Here is a 19,692-nt window from a genome sequence, read left to right as displayed (position 1 = left end):
AGATGAAGGATGGATGGATGCACCACCTCGACGTGGCAGCCGGAGAGTCGTGGAAGTGGCCCAAGTCCAGATGCCGCTGTAGGCGCAATCTAGTGAGTGGCTGCTGATGGCTAGTCTGGATGAATAATCGCTATCTCTCTCTTTCTTCTCTCTTGTCTCTCCGTGGAAGTAGAACCAACACATCGTCCGGAAGGGGAGAAGACGACCTCCGGTTCGTCGCCTCACTTTGGGAGTTATCCACTAGCCCGTCTAGGAAAGTGTACGGCTGACCGGATTGGACCAAATGCGCCGTGGCACTAGTCCCTATAAAGTAAGTCAGTTGACCATTATACGCTAGTCCCTTTTCAACTTAGTGCCGGGTTGGGCAGAGTAGGTGACTAAGCAGGATCTGTGTCTGCTCGTTTCATGAATCTATCTGGAAATAATAAAAGAAAAATAAAATAAATAATACCAGCACTAATAATAATCAAGATGACGATGATTCATGCTTCTTCTTCTCCATACTCCATACTCCTTTCGGATAGGCATAAATCTGTATATAGCGTGGTCTACTTTAAACCTCATCCTCGCCCACTCTCCCCATCCATCATCCTCCCATACAACTCATGCTCAACTGTCTTTCGATTCTGTCTATATATTGACCCTCTTGTCATTCCTTCTTTTCATCTATTTATCTATCCATCTCTTTACTTTCATCTCTTGTCTATCATCTTATCATCTCATCTCCGATCATCTATCACATTCCTCTCTTTATATACTCTCAGCTCTCCACACGCACCTCTCCCTCATCGTCCTTCCACTTGTTGATTCTCCTCGGTCTCTATCCTCGATATTTGCAGCAACGAGTTAGTATACTTCCTCTACTCCCATCGCATACACTGACCGTTGCGCGAGATAAACAGACCCCACCAACCGATCTCTGGTACTGATAACGGACCCTATCTACGAACCACCATATCGCATATACAAACATGGCTGTCTCCATGCCTGACGAAGTCCTCTTTACAAAGGCCGTCTCTGGGTATCGGGATTTCTTCATGGGCCAGCATCCGGAACTTTCTGAGGCGCAAAGGAATCAGCTCTGGAGTCAGTACCTCGGCCAGTTCCTCGTCTCCAATACCAGCTGTGAAGGTGGCCATTCCGCCCCCGAGCCGGGCTTCCTCGACAACGGTGCTTGCCATCTGCTGAACTCTGGGAAACGGCCTCGTCCGGATACTCCAAGGACCCTCCCCGATCTTGGGCTTCCACCTTCAAAACGACGTGCCACCGTATGTGATCCTGGTCTCCCCTCTTGACCTCTTCCATCCGCTCCTGCTGCCTCGTGCGCTACTGCCACCTTAATGTTCCCCCACTCTATACTACTATGTCACATCACTCTCGTCACCCCGCCAGACCCTGGATTGACAATTGGCAGAACCCGGAAGCTCCAGTCATTGACCTGACGCGCGACCTCTCGAATGCATCCTCTCCAGCCAGCATCGTGTCGCCCACCCGGCCTCTGCGCAGATCGTTGTCTTCTCGGAAGGACAGCAACTATCACTACAACCGCTCTCCACGCTCGAATCAGACTGGATCACATACGGCTATGGTTCGCTCGCACACAGTGCAGGTGCCTGCCTCGAATTGGCAGTCCTTGACCTCTTCGGTTCCTGGAATGCAGCCATCTTATGGATTCCACTGTTCCCAGCAACCCCGCTTCGACCACGTTAGTGAATATTCTCCCGCTGAATATACCAAGCAACACCTGAACGACGTCCAGCGCCCAACTGGTGTTTCTGCACTCTCCCAGGCTTTGGCGGCTGAACAGCAGGGGCCTCCCGAGGTATTCACGAACATCGATGGATTGCCTGGTTATACCGATCAGTCGGCCGATGCCGTCGATATGAGCCGGACGGATACGGCAGAGTCCCTCTGCGGTGCTGTCAACATGTTCCGTTTCAACTCATCGAGCGGATCGAATTTGGATTCAACATTTGCCTATCCCTTTTCTACTTCGGCTGAGTTCGCTACCTCGTTCACACCTGCTCTTCCCTTGGGCTTCTCCAGCTCTGCCCCCTCCGCCATCACCACTGAGACTGCGATCACTGCTCCTGCCATGCCGTCTTCATCGCCCTCCGCTGCAGTGGACATGCAGCCTACTATGTCCACCGAAAGCAATAGCTCTTCGGCCTCCCAGCAGTCGAGGGCCGCACGTCGGACGCAAGAACAGATCGTGCAAGGGACTCGCCCGATTGCACCCAAAGTTGAGTTGAGCGACGGTCGCGTGGCTGAGTCGCAACCCCAGGAGACTCCCAAACTGCCCCAGCAGCAGCACAAAATGATCCGCATTTCCTCCTCTGATGGAACTGCTAAGGAGGTGGCTGCTATTCCCAAGGCCTCGATTCAGCGCCCTCCGCGTCCCAAGACGTACTGCAACATGTGCAACGACCAGCCTGATGGCTTCCACGGCGAGCATGAGCTGCGCCGTCACATCGAACGGGTGCACTCTGTGGTTCGCAAAGTGTGGGTCTGCGTTGACATCTCGCCCGACAAGACCTTCCTGGCCAACTGCAAGGCCTGCCGCAACGGCAAGCGCTACGGAGCCAACTACAACGCGGCTGCTCATCTGCGTCGTACCCACTTCAATCCCTGCCAACGTGGTCGGGGTGGTCGTGGCAAAGACAGCGAGAAGCGTGGTGGCAAGGGCGGTGGGAATCATCCGCCCATGGAGGTTCTGAAGCATTGGATGATCCAGAAGGAGGAGATTGTCTATGAGAATGCTCAGAACTATCTCGACGCGGAGGGACTGGGTGAGGATCTGGTTACTAGCACTGCTGCCCCCGTTGCTCCTGGTGTCACTGCTGCCACTGCTGCCGCGCCTGTCCCTACCTTGCAAAATGACACGGCGTTCGGCGAATTGTCGATGCCCCAGGCAAATCAGAATGCGAACTCGGGCTTGGAGTCGACCCTGATGAGCACGGGATACGATGTGTCTATGCCTCCCTTGCCGGCGACGGGCTTGGATCTGTCGTTGGATGCCCCGTTTTACTTTGATACTCCGCAAATTCCCGAGATTGAGAGCCTTGCGATGTGACACGATTGATGACCTCTTTTTTTTCTTTTCTTCCTCATCATTTTCTCTTTTTAGACTTCTTGGCTTCTTTTCTATTCTTCTTGACTTCATCTTTTTCTTCGTCTTTTCGTGGCACTGCCATGTTAATACTTCTTGGCCTTTGGCTTACTTCGCTTTTCATTTGTTTTCGACTTGACTTCTTCGACGACTTTTTTCCTTCTCTTTTTTCTACACTTTTCTCCGTCAAGGGAAATCGGCACGACCCCGGAGTCGGATAGCCGACTTCAGCCGGGCCCGTTAAGGTCCAAACAGAACAGAACAGAACAGATACGACCTGATGTGTGATGAACAGAACCAGACTCGTTCAGCTCATGGAATCTAATAATTTGAAGAACGCGACTGTAGCATTGTGCTCTCTCTCTCTTTCAACATGACAATATATTCTTCTCTGCCAGACCATCTACCATAGAAGTAGATCGGTAGAGATTTGGACCGTGCTTATTAACAGTATCAATACAGGTAACCACATAACAGGCAGCACCATTTCGCCGGCGGTGAATGTGAGTGGCTGTGGTGTCGGCAGTGGCTGAGCCGGAGCTATCGGGGGATTCCGATAACCGTGAATACCAACTGGCAGCAAATAGATGATGAGTTGGCTGCTGACAGTGCCACGGTTGATTTTGCTCTTTCTTTTCTTACTCCGAAGTTCCAGGCAAAGGAGAGCCGGGGATCAGAAAGTGGCAGCCAATCAGCGGCGGTGCAGAGGACCACCGTGGCTGGGGTGCCGATAGGGCTGTGGCTGATCCATACCGTACAGTATCAGTACATACAGGGTGCAGCGTAGATGGTAGGTACATTAAATACCAGAGATAGATAGATAGAATACCCTGTAAATAGATAGTCAAATACAAGTACATAGCCTCGATAGAAATACAGAAAGTACCGAAAAAGAACACCCAAACGTGGCGATCCATGGCCCGTGGTCCCAAACAGCGTAAAAATACGGTACGAAGGAACGCCCGAACCGGACTAGTCGGCCTGGGAGAGAAGAAGAATAATAACAGAGGTTCTCCCTTGACTTTTCTCCTATTCTTCCACTTAACACTGAACATACCATACATACACTTAAGTACTCTGTACTGATTAAACTATTGCTGCTGTCCCGACTAGACGCAGCGAATACTTGGCATTTTCTTCGGTCCGTCTCCTCTTCCCCGCTTATTGGCTGTGCTGCTTCCTTCGTTCCTGTCGGATGCTGACTATCTCAGTTCTTTTCTCTACTCTGTAGCTTAGCCGATTAGCACCACCACCACAATGAGCGCCAACCAGTACTACGCCGGCCCTCCTCCTCCTCCTCCTCAGGCGTGAGTTCCTCTCCTGTTTTGTGCTTTATGCGCGACAAATGCCTGTCGCGTTGTTGCGTTGTCGCGTTGGGCGCAGCTTCGTTTATTCGAACGACCACTAACACTGCACCAGCTACCCCCCTCAAGGCTATCCTCAGGGCGGTTATCCTCCCCCGCAGGGCTACCCCCAGTACCCCCCTCCGGTAAGTCGATTCGAATCCGTCGAATAATTCGTTCGCGACTGACAGCCTCCAGCAGCAGATGCAGTACCAGCAGGCTCCTCCGCCGCAGAAGAAGGACCGTGGATGCTTGACAGCTTGGTGAGTTTTTCTCTCTTTTGTTAATAAATGGAAGAGTGGCTAACGTGACTCTGATAGTATCGCCACCCTGTGCTGCTGCTTCCTGTGTGAGGAATCCTGCGAGTGTTGCTTCGAGTGCATCGAGTGCTGTGAAATGTGCTAGACCATCCACGATCGCATTGATGAGCGATCATCGATGATTCGACCAGACCACGATGATTTTGGTTCTTCGTCCCCGTCCCGAGTCCGCGGTACGTACATAATCAAGCGCCGGATCTCGATCGGTGTTCCATAATTGGGATACGGATACTCGGACATGGTACTCTGGACAGCGGCTGGAGACAGGCAGTTATTTTTTTTTTTTCTTTTACTTTTTACGGCGAGTATTTAATGATCCTGGTTTATGTTTTATTGTTTTATGACTGCAAATATATACCTCTTTAATGGTCGATCGTCCTGTATACTGGATAAATGATTATCCCTTATCAGTCTTGGCTCTGCAGTCTTACTGTCTAGTTAAACCTGGGCAAGACTTGAATAGCATCATGCCATTTTATTTCTGTGCCACCGTACTATGATCCTACCGGTGAATAATATAAGTGAATGACTCCGGGGAGTCCACTCTTGTATCATCCTCGGTTCCAACTTCAACATACTTCGCACTGGATAATGCTTGAATATATATACTCGTAACCTGCTCTTCGTCCTTGCTTCTCGACTCTAGTTGCTATGGTCACTCACAGATGTCCAAACCCGTCGAATTACTTCCGGCAGGCACTGAAGATGTCCAGCGTTGCGGGGAAACACAAGACCAACCATTCCGCTCAGGAGGATCTAGATTGCTTGACTACCGAGCCTATGGAATTCATTTCACGTCCACTACCTCTGTACTTGCACTTCTACATTACCCACGGCACGAATCAAAAACCAGTCAATACTCATCCCCCAACGGCCATTACGTCGTGACATACTTCCAGATTCCACCGTCATTCCGAGATGCGGAGACGACATCCAGAACAAGCAACCAGAACAGGCAATTCGCGGGGAAACAAGGCCTCCCCGCAAGGCGCCAGTGTCTATCACCTGCCAGACAAGAGAAATGAAGGACATAATTCCGCGATCATTCCGCTGCTGCTCCTATCACCATGGCAGATAACAGAGCTGCTCGGAATTGTCCTGGTGATAAGCGTGGTTGTTATCGTGTTGATATTAATACCATGACGGGTTGATAAGGGTTATGGCTGATCATATAGATTCTGCCAGTCTCGGCTGTACAAACACCATCTATACACCATATTGAGAGGAATGGACATCGAAAAGAAGACCAGCAATGTCCCCGAAATCGAACTCACAACCGGCCAAGTCGTCACCGGCCTCCCCCTCCACCCCCATGAAGCGTAAATTCAGCATCCTCAACATCATCTCCGTCGGTTACAACATCTCCAACAGCTGGATCGCCATCGCCACCAGCTTCGCCATCGCCATCCAATCCGGCGGCGCCGTCTCGCTGCTCTACGGCATTATCACTGTCGCTGCAACCATGGCCTGCACGGGTCTGACCCTGGCGGAACTCGCGAGTGTATATCCCACGGCTGGCGGGCAGTACCATTTCACGTCTATCCTTGCGGGGAGGAAATGGAGTCGGGGTTTGTCGTATGGGTGTGGGTTGGCTGCTGTGTTTGCGTGGGTGACGCTGGGGGCGTCGATTGGAGTTGCTGCGACGGAGGCGTTGATGGCGATGGTGATACAGTGGCAGCCGGGATACCAGATGCAGAGCTGGCATAGTTTCTTGGTATACCAGTTGTTGAACATTCTGGTAGTTGTTTATAACATCTTCTTGACGAACCGCACCCTCTGGGTGTACAACGTTGGCTGTACCTGATTTCAACATACCCCGTTCCCAGAATATCTGCTAACTACTGAACCGACAAAGTCATCCTCTCCCTCCTCACTTTCCTCGCCATCACAATAACCTGCCCCATCCTCTCTCCCGACGCAAAGGAAATCGACTCCACCGCCGTCTGGACGCAAATGGCCAACGGCTCCAACGGCTGGCCCAACGCCATCGCCTACCTGACCGGCCTCTCAACACCACAGTTCATGCTCTCTGGTCTCGATGCGGCGCTACACTTAGCTGAAGAATGTCTGGAGCCAGAACGCATCGTCCCTCGAGCTGTCATGGTGACCGTGCTGATAGCATTCGTGACTGCGTTCCCGTTTGCCATTGCCGCGGTGTATAGCTGTAAGGATGTAGCCGCGGTGTTGGATGATCCTACCGGGTACTTCCCAATCATCCTATATATTCTACTATTTCACAAGCTAATGAAGCAGGGTGCCGATATACAAAATCTGGATGCAAGCGACAAACTCCCCCATCGCCGGAACAGTCTTCATGGCCTGTCTCTTCACAGTATCCTGCGTCGCGCTGAATGCCGTACATCAGACCGCGTCACGAATGACATGGTCTTTCGCGCGAGACGACGCACTCTTCGGCTCGAGATGGCTAGGCCGTGTACACGAGGGACTAAACGTCCCTATCTACTCCCTCGTGGCAAACGGCGCGATTGTCATGCTAATAGGAATAGTCTATGTCTGCTCTACAACCGGTACCCAGCCCCACCGTCTCCCAACATAACCCTAACCATGTGAATACTGACAAGAAAAGCATTCAACGCCTTCATAAGCACAACCGTAATAATCGCACAAATCTCCTTCGCCGTTCCCGCGCTCCTCCTCCTTCTCCGCCATCGAGGCACACACTATCTCCCCGCAAAACGCGTCTTCAAAGTCCCCGATGTAATCGGCTACATAGCGAATACGGTATGTGTGCTGTGGGCGGTCGTCGAGACGGTGTTTTTCTGCTTTCCGGCGAGTTTTCCAGTTACGGGGGGGAATATGAGTATGTCACCCTTTTCTCTGCATTTTGAATTGAGCTGTTAGTTTGGTTTTGGGTGTGGTGCTAATTGTGGTGTCGATGGTAGATTATGCATCGGCGGTCATTGGGGCGATGTTGGTGCTTGGGATTGGGAATTGGTTTTTGCATGCGAGGGGGTTTTATCATGGGCCGAGGTTGGAGTAGTTTTATTATGAGTTATGTGTTATGATTTATGCTATTGTATTCACTATGTCGAGAGAAGTTTGCTTTTTGTCTCTGAGTAGAGTAATCAGATTCACGAGTACTGAGTGCATGGGCGCCCGATTTCGGCTGCGAGCATCATATCGTACATTTCCTCTGGTCAAAATTACCGGTAACTACCGTCCTCTATCAAATGTCATTCGACCGCTATGATACCATCCAAATCCCGTTGACGTGCATGTAATGCGGAGACGCGAAAGTACCGTCTATCACAGCACGAAATCACCGGCGGGGATTTCACCATATGGATATCTTAGGGCACACATAGAACCATAAGTAACCGAGTCCCTTCAACTACCCAATTCCTCGGACAAAATCAATTGCCAGCCCAATTGAACAAAAGTGCCAAGTGCAGAATACCAAACCAAGGTTAATGTACCCTCCGCAACACACGATGGCATCGACAACCGCTAACCACCCCAGCGCAACCCAGCGCAACCAGCTCCATCCACGATGAAGCCCTTCGCCATCGCTGCACTAGCAGCAGCATTTCCCCTCGCCACCGCAGACTGGCAATTCAAAACACGCCCGGACCTCGCGCCCCCGCGACTGAACATCACGATCTCCGCTACCCCGGACGTGGACAAGGGCTATCTCTTCGTAGCCCCCTTCCCAGCCTGCCCGACACACCCACCGCACAGCACGGCCCCCGGCAGGAAGGTCCCTACATCCTCACCTCCAGCGGCGAATTAGTCTGGTCAGGATACACATACTACTCGATCTGGGCGACGAACTTCCAAGCCGCGCGGTGGAAGGGCCGCGATATTTTGTTTAGTTTCGAGGGGGACCATAACCCGAACTACGGACATGGACACGGGCACGCGACGATTCTGGACCAGCGGTATGAGACTGTGCGGGAGTTGAGGGCGGGGAATCATAAGTTGATGGATAAGCATGAGTTTCATGTGATCAACGAGGAGACGGCGCTGATTCAGGTTTATCAGCCGAGGCCGGTGGATTTGCAGGCTTGGGGTGGGGGTGTTGAGCAGCAGTGGATTGTGGATGCTGTGTTTCAGGGTATGTATCTCGTTCACTGCTGTTTAGGTATGGTTGATGCTAATGGGCCCAGAACTGGATATCGAGACTGGTGAATTGCTCTTTGAATGGGCGAGTCTCGAACACGTCTCTCCTGATGGTAAGTTCACTATCACAAAAGCTCAATCTAGCCATGTGGCTGACTCAAACAGAGGCTATTATCCCCCTAAACCCCGGCCAGGCCGGCTCGGGCCACAACTCTTCCGACGCCTGGGACTACTTCCACATCAACTCTGTTGACAAAGACGGCGACGGTAACTATATCATCTCTGCGCGCGATGCCTGCGCCGTGCACAAGATCAACGGGACCACGGGCGAGATTATCTGGCGACTGGGCGGCAAGCGTTCGGACTTCGAACTCGGTCCCAACGTCGCGTTCTGTTTCCAGCACCATGCGCGCTTCGTGTCCCACGACGAGAACGAGGAGGTGATTTCTCTATTTGACAACTCAGCGCACGGCACGGAGAGCGGCCGCGGCACAGAACTGCACACGCATCCGTTCTCGCAGGGCAAGATCATCAGAGTCAACACAGCTACCTGGACAGCGACCATTGTCCAAGCCTTCCAGCCTCCAGACGGCCTCCTGGCAAAATCGCAAGGCGGCATGCAGCTCCTCCCCAACGGCAACGCGCTGGTCAACTGGGGCTCTGAAGGCGCTGTGACCGAATACAAACCTGACGGCACGCCCATCTTCCACGCATACATGGACTCTGGCTTTCTGGGAGAAGGCGTCCAGAATTACCGCGCCTTTCGGTACAACTGGACCGGTTTCCCGAACGAGGCGCCTGCCATTGTATCGCAGAAGACCACCACGGGGACAGCCGTGTATGTCTCTTGGAACGGAGACACAGAAACAGCCGTCTGGCAATTCTACGCCGTCACCGACACCTACGGCTCACGCTCGTACCTAGGCGAGACCAAGCGCCGCGGTTTTGAGACAGCGTTCGCGGTAAAAGGAGTAGCGGTGGAGCGGGTGGCCGCTGAAGCAGTTTCGTCCTCGGGGAGAATTTTAACCTCGACCGGTGTCGCTGTGCTCGAGGACGAGATCCGCCCCGGTGGGAAAGCGCTGGCAGCTGCAGCTGAAGCTGCAGCTGCTGGTCGGCCAGGGTTCCTGCAGAGCATCCTTGCTGTGTGAGCTGAGCTGACAAATCTCAGTCAGCGCCAGGAATTACCTGACGAGTAGCAATGGTGAGATTGACTACGAGTACATACTCTATAGATAGCAATAGATAGAGAACGCAACACGTACGGGCTGCAAAGCTTCGATATAAGCAATTGGACTACTGCCTTGCCTTGCTTGGTTGACAGCCAATAATTCCCGAACCCGCCTAGCCCTAGCCATACGCGCCGGTGTAACCTCTATGCTCCGTATACTTCATATGCCATCGGATGCTGGCGTATCCGACAGCAACACATGTATAAATCGGTTCAATCCAGACATAGTGCTTCAGGTTAGCGCCGGAATCGGTGGGCCCGGATGGAATGGTGTCACATGTCATATTGTGAAGAGGACCAGCAAATTCCCCTTTCGGACTAGGGCTTTCTAGCTGCTTGGGGAAATCGGGGAACACTCTTCAGCTTTTGTATAACCTCAAAGTGGTTTGTGCTAGGGGGATCCCGAGCAATTAATTTGTTTTTTTTGGTAGGCGATGGGTTTAAATTCAATACACAAGGGCGTGATGCTCGGATCCCCGTGTTCCCGGTTTCCGTGCCATATTACGGTTTGTCTGCCCTTGGGGGGTTGCACTTTCGAGGGAGGTTTGAGTGTGAATGTGATCTGAGCATCTGGATATTCTCTCCACGGTTATCTGTCGCCAATAGCCAAGGCTTGGTTTGATATGCCTGGTAATCGCTAACAGGAGTCGCCATGTCGCAACGACGGTATGCTCCCAGTCCCAGTGAGGCATCCCAGTCCGGGACGCCTCACACAGCACATCAGCTAGGTCCGATAGAAGAGAACATCGACGAGACTAGTTCCACCCTAGTCAGCCCCAACCCAAACCGACAAAGCAAAACCGACAGCACAGATACAGCGGGCGATTTATTAAAGGACGATATTGGGGAGGAAAACGAGGACATCATCGTCGACGTTGCTCGTAGTATCTCTCGCGTTTCTCAGGAGTTCTCGCGGGTGTCCCGGGACTTCGCGAGTCGGGGCGTCAATACGTTTCTTGATCCTGGGAGTCGGCCAGATCTCGACCCGCAGTCGAGTAACTTCAATTCGAGGCGATGGGTGAAGAATATGCTGGATGTCTGTGCAAGAGATCCGGATCGATATCCACGGCGGAGTGCGGGTGTGAGTTTTCGGAATCTAAATGTTTTCGGATACGGGTCTGCGGTGGATTACCAGACAACTGTTTCAAATATGTGGTTGAAGGGGGTTGGGTGGCTTCAGGGCGTTCTGGGTTCTAAGAAGAAAGTTCGTATTGATATTCTGCGGAACTTTGAGGGTTTTGTGAGGAGTGGGGAGATGCTTGTTGTGCTTGGACGGCCTGGAAGGTATGTCAAGCCACTTAGGAACCGATTACCAGAGCTGACTGACTGTGCAGTGGCTGCTCGACCTTCCTTAAGACAATTGCAGGCGAAACACACGGCTTATTCCTCGACGAAGGCGCAGACGTCCAATACCAAGGCATCTCATGGGACGAAATGCACACTCGCTTTCGAGGCGAAGTCATCTATCAAGCCGAAACCGAGATCCACTTTCCCCAGCTGACAGCAGGCGATACCCTCCTCTTCGCAGCAAATGCACGCGCACCAGCCAACCGCTTCCCTGGTGTCACTCGTGCACAGTACGCAGAGCATATGCGGGATGTCACCATGGCTATGTTGGGACTAACTCATACCATGAACACGCCTGTGGGCAGTGACATGATCCGCGGCGTGTCCGGAGGAGAAAGGAAGCGGGTTAGTATTGCTGAGACAACGCTGTGTGGCTGTCCGCTGCAATGCTGGGATAACAGCACCCGTGGTCTCGACAGTTCCACGGCACTGGAGTTCGTCAAGAACCTCAGTCTGTCAACGCAGTACAGTGGTTCCACGGCCATTGTCGCCATCTACCAGGCTAGTCAAGCCATCTACGACCTCTTTGATAAGGTCATCGTTCTGTATGAAGGCCGTCAAATCTATTTTGGCAATGCTGCAGATGGCAAACGCTTTTTCGTTAAGATGGGGTTCGAATGTCCGGACAGACAAACCACTGCCGACTTCCTCACCTCGCTATCCAGCCCAGCTGAGCGAAGGATTCGACGAGGGTTCGAGCATCTCGTGCCTCGCACGCCCGATGAATTCGCCGCTCGATGGCGAGACAGCGCGGAACGCAAGCAACTCCTAATCGACATTGAGAACTTCCAAAATGAATACCCCCTGGGTGATGGAAAGCTGGAGGAATTCTCACGTTCTCGGCAAGCAGAGAAAGCCAAGTTCACCCGGAATACCTCACCGTATACCATTTCCTATTCCATGCAGATTTCCCTATGTCTCCGTCGCGGATTCCTGCGTCTCAAGGGCGACACGAGCATGACCATGGCCACGGTCATTGGCAACATTATCATGTCACTGATCGTCGCGAGCGTCTTCTACGACCTAGACGAGACAACCGGTAGCTTCTTCTCTCGCGGCGCGTTGCTCTTCTTCGCAATCCTGCTGAACGCCTTTGCAAGTGCCCTCGAAATCCTAAGTTTATGGCAACAACGGGCCATCGTCGAGAAACATGACAAGTACGCGCTGTATCACCCATCTGCTGAAGCAATAAGCTCCATGATTGTCGATATGCCAGCGAAAGTAATCGTCGCGATAGTCTTCAACCTAATTCTCTACTTCATGAGTAATCTACGTCGCACGCCAGGGCACTTCTTCGTTTTCTTGCTATTTTCTGCGACCACGACTCTGACTATGTCTCATATTTTCCGTTGGATCGGGGCTGTGTCCCGGTCGCTGGCGCAGGCGTTGGTCCCGTCGTCGATTTTCATGATGATTCTCGTTATTTACACGGGGTTTACTATACCGACAAGAGACATGCATCCGTGGTTTCGGTGGTTGAATTACCTCAACCCGATCGCTGTAAGTCGTCTTCGCTTTGACTTTCTATTTGGACCCCGTTAACATCAGCAGTACGCATTCGAGTCCCTCATGATCAACGAATTCAGCGATCGCCGATTCCCATGCGCCACGTTCCTTCCCAGCGGACCGGGCTACGAAAACATACCTGCAGAAGCAAGGATCTGCTCTGAAAAAGGCGCAGTAGCTGGTCAAAACTTTATCGACGGCGACGCATACATCAATACCTCATACGAGTACTTCCGCGGGCATCTGTGGCGCAACTATGGTATCCTTCTAGGCTTTCTGTTCTTCTCGTTGTTCGCATATATCATCACAACGGAGATAGTACGCGCGAAGCCGTCTAAGGGTGAGGTTCTGGTATATCCCCGTGGCAAGATCCCAGTGTTCGCAAGGCAAACCCGCTCGGATGATGATCCGGAAGGTGGTGCTATGTCAGAGAAGCCGCAGCAGCAAGATATTCAAGACCATGAAGTTGCGGCTATCCTCAGGCAGACATCGATCTTCCATTGGCAAGACGTCTGCTACGATATCAAAGTGAAGGGCGAGAACCGTCGGATTCTGGACCACGTGGATGGCTGGGTCAAACCAGGTACCCTTACGGCTCTGATGGGCGTAACGGGGGCCGGAAAGACCAGCCTATTGGACGTTCTAGCTAATCGTGTCACAATCGGTGTGGTCACTGGTGAAATGCTGGTAGATGGACGCATGCGAGATGATTCCTTTCAGCGGAAGACCGGATACGTTCAGCAGCAGGATCTGCATTTGGAAACGAGTACTGTACGGGAGGCTCTCAAGTTCAGTGCAATTCTTCGTCAGCCATCGACCACGCCACTGAGGGAGAAAATGGAGTATGTGGAGCAGGTGATCAAGATGCTTGGTATGGAGGAGTATGCGGATGCAGTTGTCGGTGTCCTAGGCGAGGGTTTGAACGTTGAGCAGCGTAAGCGGTTGACGATTGGTGTCGAAATCGCTGCCAAGCCGGACTTGCTATTGTTCTTCGACGAGCCTACTTCGGGGCTTGATAGTCAAACGGCATGGTCTATATGCACGCTCATGCGCAAGCTAGCAGACCATGGTCAGGCCATTTTATGTACCATCCATCAACCGTCCGCCATGCTGATGCAGCAGTTCGACCGACTTCTTTTCCTGGCTCGCGGAGGGAAGACAGTTTACTTTGGAGACCTGGGCCCCAACATGGAGACCTTGATCCAATACTTCGAAAAGAACGGATCTTCCCGGTGTCCCAGAAATGCAAATCCGGCTGAGTGGATGTTGGAGGTCATCGGAGCAGCTCCAGGGTCCCATGCAGAAAAGGACTGGCCGGAAGTATGGAAGGCGAGTCCGGAACGCGAACTCGTGCGAGAGGAGTTGGCATTTATGAAGGAAGAGCTATCGCAGCGACCGCTTAACCCTCGAGCAAAGGAATATGGGGAGTTCGCGATGCCTTTCTGGGCGCAGTTTCTCGTTTGCATTCAACGCATGTTCCAGCAGTACTGGCGCAGCCCGACGTACATTTACTCCAAGGCTGCCATGTGCGTTATCCCGGTAAGCATGAACTTTCCGCACCCTCAGTTTGTGACCAACTGTTGCTGACCGCTCAATAGCCTTTGTTCATTGGATTTACGTTTTGGCGCGAGCCCACGAGTATACAAGGTCTACAGAACCAAATGTTCGCCATCTTCATGCTTTTGGTAATCATGCCGAATCTGGTTCAGCAGATGATGCCGTACTTTGCGATGCAGCGTGCTTTGTATGAAGTGCGTGAGCGACCGTCCAAGGCGTACTCATGGAAAGCATTCATGTTGGCAAGTATTGTGGTGGAGCTCTCATGGAATACACTAATGGCAGCGCCGGTATTTTTCTGTTGGTACTATCCTATCGGTTTGTATCGGAATGCGTCTCCCACACACTCGGTCATTGAGCGGGGCGGAACGATGTTCCTGCTGATCCTGATCTTCCTGATGTTTGCTTCGACGTTTGGGTCGATGGTCATCGCCGGAATTGAGAATCCGGATACGGGAAGTAACATTGCGCAACTGTTATTCTCCATGTGTCTCATCTTCAACGGGTATGTCGAAATTTCCCCCCTCCACGTGCATTTTTCTGGCGGTAAGTCGGGCTAAACCTTCTTTTGTTAGGGTGCTTGCAACCCCAGAGGCTTTGCCCGGGTTCTGGATCTTCATGTATCGTGTATCACCATTCACATACCTGATATCAGCGGTGCTTTCGACCGGTCTGGCCAGAAACGACGTAGAGTGTTCATCAATCGAATTGCTGCACATCCCCCCACCGGAGGGCCAGAACTGTTCGAGCTATCTCGGCCCGTACGTCGAGCAGGCGATGGGAAGGCTGATCAATCCGGAGGCACGATCAGACTGTCAAGTATGCTCTCTGTCCCAAACGGATCAGTTCTTGGCAGGGGTGAGCATTTACTATTCCGATCGCTGGCGCAATATTGGCCTGCTGTTTGCATATATTGGATTCAACGCTGTGGCCGCGGTGTTCCTGTACTGGTTGGTCCGAGTCCCCAAGAAGCGGACACGCAAAGCAAAAACCGAATGAGCGGAGACATGGCTTGAAACGTTGGCAGCCTGTTGGAGATAGAGATCTCCATATTGGCTTTCCCGAATAGATCCTTTATGTGCACATGTGACCACGGTTGGACAATGCATAAATACGCAGATATACATAATTCTAATCAAAAACTCAAGTCTTTTGCTTCATCCGGCACATGCGTACGACCTGCAGGAACGAATGACACGGCGCTTTTGCACTGTGCAGCGCGAAAAGGGGGCAGATTAAAGAGATGACCCGCTGCCAGCTCGTACAACATGGCCAGCATAGTCGTATCAAGTGCTCTGTGCTCTGCTCTGTAACAGCGTGCTCCGTAGGCGTACTCCGTATGTCCATGCACAGCGGCGCAGTGCTATGCATAAAAAATACTAACAGAAACAAGCCAGAGTGGCACAAAAAGAGGCGAAGCCATGCGGCTAAACCGATCTGAACCGCTGATCGAGCGGATCAGAGAATAGGGGTGGCGACCCAGCGAGGCAACCGGAGTCCCTTCTTTCCTTCTCTTCCACTTCTTTGTTCGCTTCTTCTTATTGTCTGAGATTTGATTGATCATTTTATCTCTTGGCCATCTCACTATATTGTGATAGTCGAAGAAGTTGCCATATGGAGTTTGCCGTGCAGGAAACCACGAGGGTCATGGAGTTCGGTTCCTTAGTGTCTGTTCCTGTAACGAATCAAGAACGATTGATGGGGAGGGCCTGACAGCTAGGTAGGCGGTGACCCTGGCTGGTCTCCATGTCTCAAGATGGAGGGTTTGATTTGAATTACTTGGTAGAGGTTGCATTTCGGGCACCGGGCAATTGGCAATAGTGGGCAAAATACGAAATGCCCTGGTCGTGGTGCTTGTAGGGCGGGTGAGTGGCATTAACCAGCGCGGCAGTACTTTCCACCACCATCACGGCTATCTCAATGGACCATTTCAACACGGAGGATCAACAATACTGTCCCCAGCACTTGGGCAAGCGCTCGAGCACCCTCCCAAAGCAGAGCCCCAGACGACGCTAATACCGCCGTCTTACGGACTGGCCTGGTCCAAAAGCAATGAAGCAGCCAACGAGATGTGGAATGCTCACCTGATCTGCACCTGATCCTTCTAGAGGAGGAAGGGTATTCTTGCCCTGCATCACGGGGATTCCGATTATTTCGCGAATGCCAAGCTTGCGGCTCTTTGCTGCTGGTTCCTGCCTGCTGTACGGAGGACTTGCCCCCGTATCCCGTTTTCCCTCCTCGGGTTGATAAGACTCAACAGGGAAAACGGGTAAAAGGGTGATGTTGGGTAAAGGGTGGTGGATGACGACGCAGGTCGATGATGAATGTTCGACTGGGAGATCTGCCCGGGATATTAAAAGGCTTCTTTATCTCTTAGTTCCATTTTGCAGAATTCCATTCTTCAGTTCTTTCAATCTTCTTCATGATCACTGCGGTCGTTCCTTTTCTGGTTACAGACTCAGACACGTTCTCTCTTTGTTCGAGTCATAACATACAAGTTGCTTTTCTGACATCATGGAGTCCTACCTGAACTTCCTGGACCCGCCGGCCGTTATCACGCCGGAAGACCTGTCTTTGACGGATGACGAATCCTTCCCATCTCACATGCATCCATATACCAGGGACCGGACATCCCATATGCGCCAGCATCTGTCCTGGATCGAAGACCATGCCAAAGGCCACTATATCCCATGCCCGTCCAACATCCACGCCAACGATCCTTTCTCGGCCTACAATGCCGGTTGTCTCACTGCGGACTTGACGATGAAGTTCCCGACGGGTGCCAATAGCATCGCCTACTCTCATTCGGATCGACTCCTGTCGCCGCCGCCATGCACCGGTCATCCGTCGTCGTCGTCGGGGTTGGACAGTCCCCGTAGTAGTAACCTTGGTGACATAGGTTGCTATTTTCCGCTATCCTACTCTTCCGACGATGCCATGTTCCCTCCGCTTGAGAACTATTACCCTTCTCCTACGGATCTGACGTCCGCCCCGCCGAATGTCCTGCAGATCGAGCCGGATAACTCTCTGCACGACCTGTGCATGGGGAATAAAACAATTTCTCCTTTGGACGACGGGACGCTCTGGGTTGATGGTACGGAACATAACCAACCAATCCAACAAAGTTCACCTGTTTCAGAAAGGACCCCAACACCCAGCGAGGTCTCGCCTCGGATCAACATGAATCGCCGTTCTAGAACTCGCCGACATACGAGCAGAGCATCGAGAGACGGCGTACATAAGCCACACAACAATCCTCGCTCACCCCCTACGAGATCACATTGTGGCCGGAAACCCTCGCCGACATCCGTCAAGTCAGAGAAAGTCGCCGTCACTGGCGGACGACAATTCATCTGCAGCTTCGCCCACTACGGATGCACCAGCACCTTCAGCTCCAAAAACGAATGGAAACGACACATCACCTCCCAACACCTCCAACTAGGCGCCTACCGGTGCGACATAGGCGACTGCAATCTCCGTCGAAGATCTTCCTCCCTCGACCTCCCCAAACGAGCCGACTCCAACCACCGCGCAACTCACATTCAACAGCAGGACAAAGGCTTCAACCGCAAAGACCTCTTCATTCAGCACCTGCGCCGCATGCACGGACCGCAATCGGCCAGTAAACAGGACCTCTCCACCAAAGAGGAAGAAGCCCTTGTCTCGCAGCGCTGCTGGCATCAACAGCGCGAGCCACCGCAGCATAGCAAGTGCGGCTTTTGTGACCAAGAGTTCAAGGGGGAGAGAAGTTGGGAAGAGCGGATGGAGCATGTGGGAAAGCATTTTGAACGGGATGAGAAACTCCCGAAGGTGGAGGTTGAGGATGCCTACTTGAGAGAGTGGGCGATTGAAGAAGGAATCATTCGGTGGGAAGGGGATGCGTGGGTTTTGGCTCGTGTGTAATGTGATCGTTTCGCTTTTCTATCTTTTTCTTGCCCTTGTTTGTCTTATAATGTTTTATTTAGCTTGTGATACCTGTGTTTTAGTAGATTATCATGACCAATGAGACTTAATCAAATCATGACTATTCAGAGCTTGCTATGAATGAAGTTCATATTACAAACGAACATACAAACAATGAGGTCCCAACATAATGAAGAACTTAATTATTCACTAAGAATCCCAGATTTTCCTATTTCTCATCAATCTTTCCTTTTACACTCTCCCTCCCCTCTTCGTTCCACTACATCTATATACAAAACCCGAACGACGCCGAAATGCTCACTCCCCCATGCTTTTCTTAACGCATTAGTTTAAGTTATATATTATCCACTGAATCTACGCCTATAACCCTTTGCAGACGGAAAATGTTTCACACGATGCATGTGTGTTTCTCTAACTCGCCTACTCAAGCATGAGGGAAAAACGAGCTCTTAGATGGGCCCAGTCCCTCAGTCTATGATAGTGACGATGAGTCTGATCGTTAGATGGGTTAGTCTCACTTCAACATCTTTCATTCGACTATGTCGCTCTTATCTGTGGCCTGGAGAACGTTGATCTCGCTACTCTTGAAGAAACATGGAAACGAGATGGCTCGATCATTGTCCACAGCTTATAGGCTGGTGAGGGCGCCATGGGATTCTCGATATTGCGGCTGCGAAATTTGACTGTTACTGGTATTATCAATATCGAATAAATGGAATATGGCTGGTTTCGAACTGCATACCATGCCATTTCCCGAAAGCTTCTCCCACAGAACCCTGGGTATTGGTTATGATACTGCCTACTTCAGCCTGACTCTCGCTACCGTTTTGTGTCCTACCCATACTACAAAAAGCATGCAATCCTTGGAGACCGCACATGGTTCAGACATATAGATGTCAATGTCGCCAGGGCCGTGCAGACGCAACGAGGGCTACATACCATCCAGGGACACGAAGCCCTGAATGAAGAAGACGAGCAGAACTGCACGGAGATTGTCCCAGACATGCGCCACCGTCTCCGCGAATGGCACAATCGGGTAGCGCTCTCAAGCCCTGGATCTCAACAATGCTGCCCCCAGATCACAAAAGACCTGTACTCCCCAGAAGACACCGTTCACTTTCAATCAGATTGGACAGCAATGCTCTGCCGGAGTCTAGATGCCCGGATCACGCACCCCAGCCTTCCGATTACGTACAGGTCGAATTTTATGAATGGTTATAAGGCCTACTATATAAACCTCGCGCGCTGCCATGCGTTGAATATGATTTTGTTAAGCTA

The 19,692-nt window shown here is 51.7% G+C and overlaps 5 protein-coding genes across 5 annotated transcripts; all 5 read left to right on the top strand.

Annotated features, from left to right (window-relative positions):
• Positions 1 to 971: 971 nt before the first annotated feature.
• On the top strand, positions 972 to 3,073 carry ACHE_31369A (uncharacterized protein; the record flags this gene model as incomplete). The annotated part of the gene is made up of 2 exons (XM_043278091.1): positions 972 to 1,268; positions 1,415 to 3,073. The coding sequence occupies 2 exons, from the start codon at positions 972 to 974 to the stop codon at positions 3,071 to 3,073; spliced, it is 1,956 nt and encodes a 651-aa protein (XP_043135904.1).
• Positions 3,074 to 4,366: 1,293 nt separating this feature from the next.
• ACHE_31368A (uncharacterized protein) lies at positions 4,367 to 4,857 on the top strand (the record flags this gene model as incomplete). Its single annotated transcript, XM_043278090.1, has 4 exons — positions 4,367 to 4,416; positions 4,529 to 4,598; positions 4,651 to 4,715; positions 4,773 to 4,857. The coding sequence occupies 4 exons, from the start codon at positions 4,367 to 4,369 to the stop codon at positions 4,855 to 4,857; spliced, it is 270 nt and encodes an 89-aa protein (XP_043135903.1).
• A 1,167-nt stretch (positions 4,858 to 6,024) lies between these two features.
• Positions 6,025 to 10,000, top strand: ACHE_31367A (putative choline transport protein; the record flags this gene model as incomplete). The annotated part of the gene is made up of 7 exons (XM_043278089.1): positions 6,025 to 6,568; positions 6,628 to 6,973; positions 7,026 to 7,300; positions 7,360 to 7,593; positions 8,254 to 8,847; positions 8,900 to 8,965; positions 9,018 to 10,000. 7 exons carry the CDS (start codon positions 6,025 to 6,027, stop codon positions 9,998 to 10,000), a joined length of 3,042 nt encoding a protein of 1,013 aa, XP_043135902.1.
• Positions 10,001 to 10,732: 732 nt separating this feature from the next.
• ACHE_31366A (pleiotropic drug resistance family ABC transporter) lies at positions 10,733 to 15,489 on the top strand (the record flags this gene model as incomplete). Its single annotated transcript, XM_043278088.1, has 5 exons — positions 10,733 to 11,364; positions 11,415 to 12,927; positions 12,979 to 14,472; positions 14,532 to 14,995; positions 15,066 to 15,489. The coding sequence occupies 5 exons, from the start codon at positions 10,733 to 10,735 to the stop codon at positions 15,487 to 15,489; spliced, it is 4,527 nt and encodes a 1,508-aa protein (XP_043135901.1).
• Positions 15,490 to 17,004: 1,515 nt separating this feature from the next.
• ACHE_31365A (putative C2H2 finger domain protein) lies at positions 17,005 to 18,393 on the top strand (the record flags this gene model as incomplete). The annotated part of the gene is made up of 1 exon (XM_043278086.1): positions 17,005 to 18,393. The coding sequence occupies one exon, from the start codon at positions 17,005 to 17,007 to the stop codon at positions 18,391 to 18,393; it is 1,389 nt and encodes a 462-aa protein (XP_043135900.1).
• Positions 18,394 to 19,692: the final 1,299 nt, after the last annotated feature.

Source organism: Aspergillus chevalieri, chromosome 3 (genome assembly GCF_016861735.1).
Source record: "Aspergillus chevalieri M1 DNA, chromosome 3, nearly complete sequence".
Classification (NCBI taxonomy): Eukaryota; Fungi; Ascomycota; class Eurotiomycetes; order Eurotiales; family Aspergillaceae; genus Aspergillus; species Aspergillus chevalieri.
This window is presented reverse-complemented; position numbering and strand designations above follow the sequence as displayed.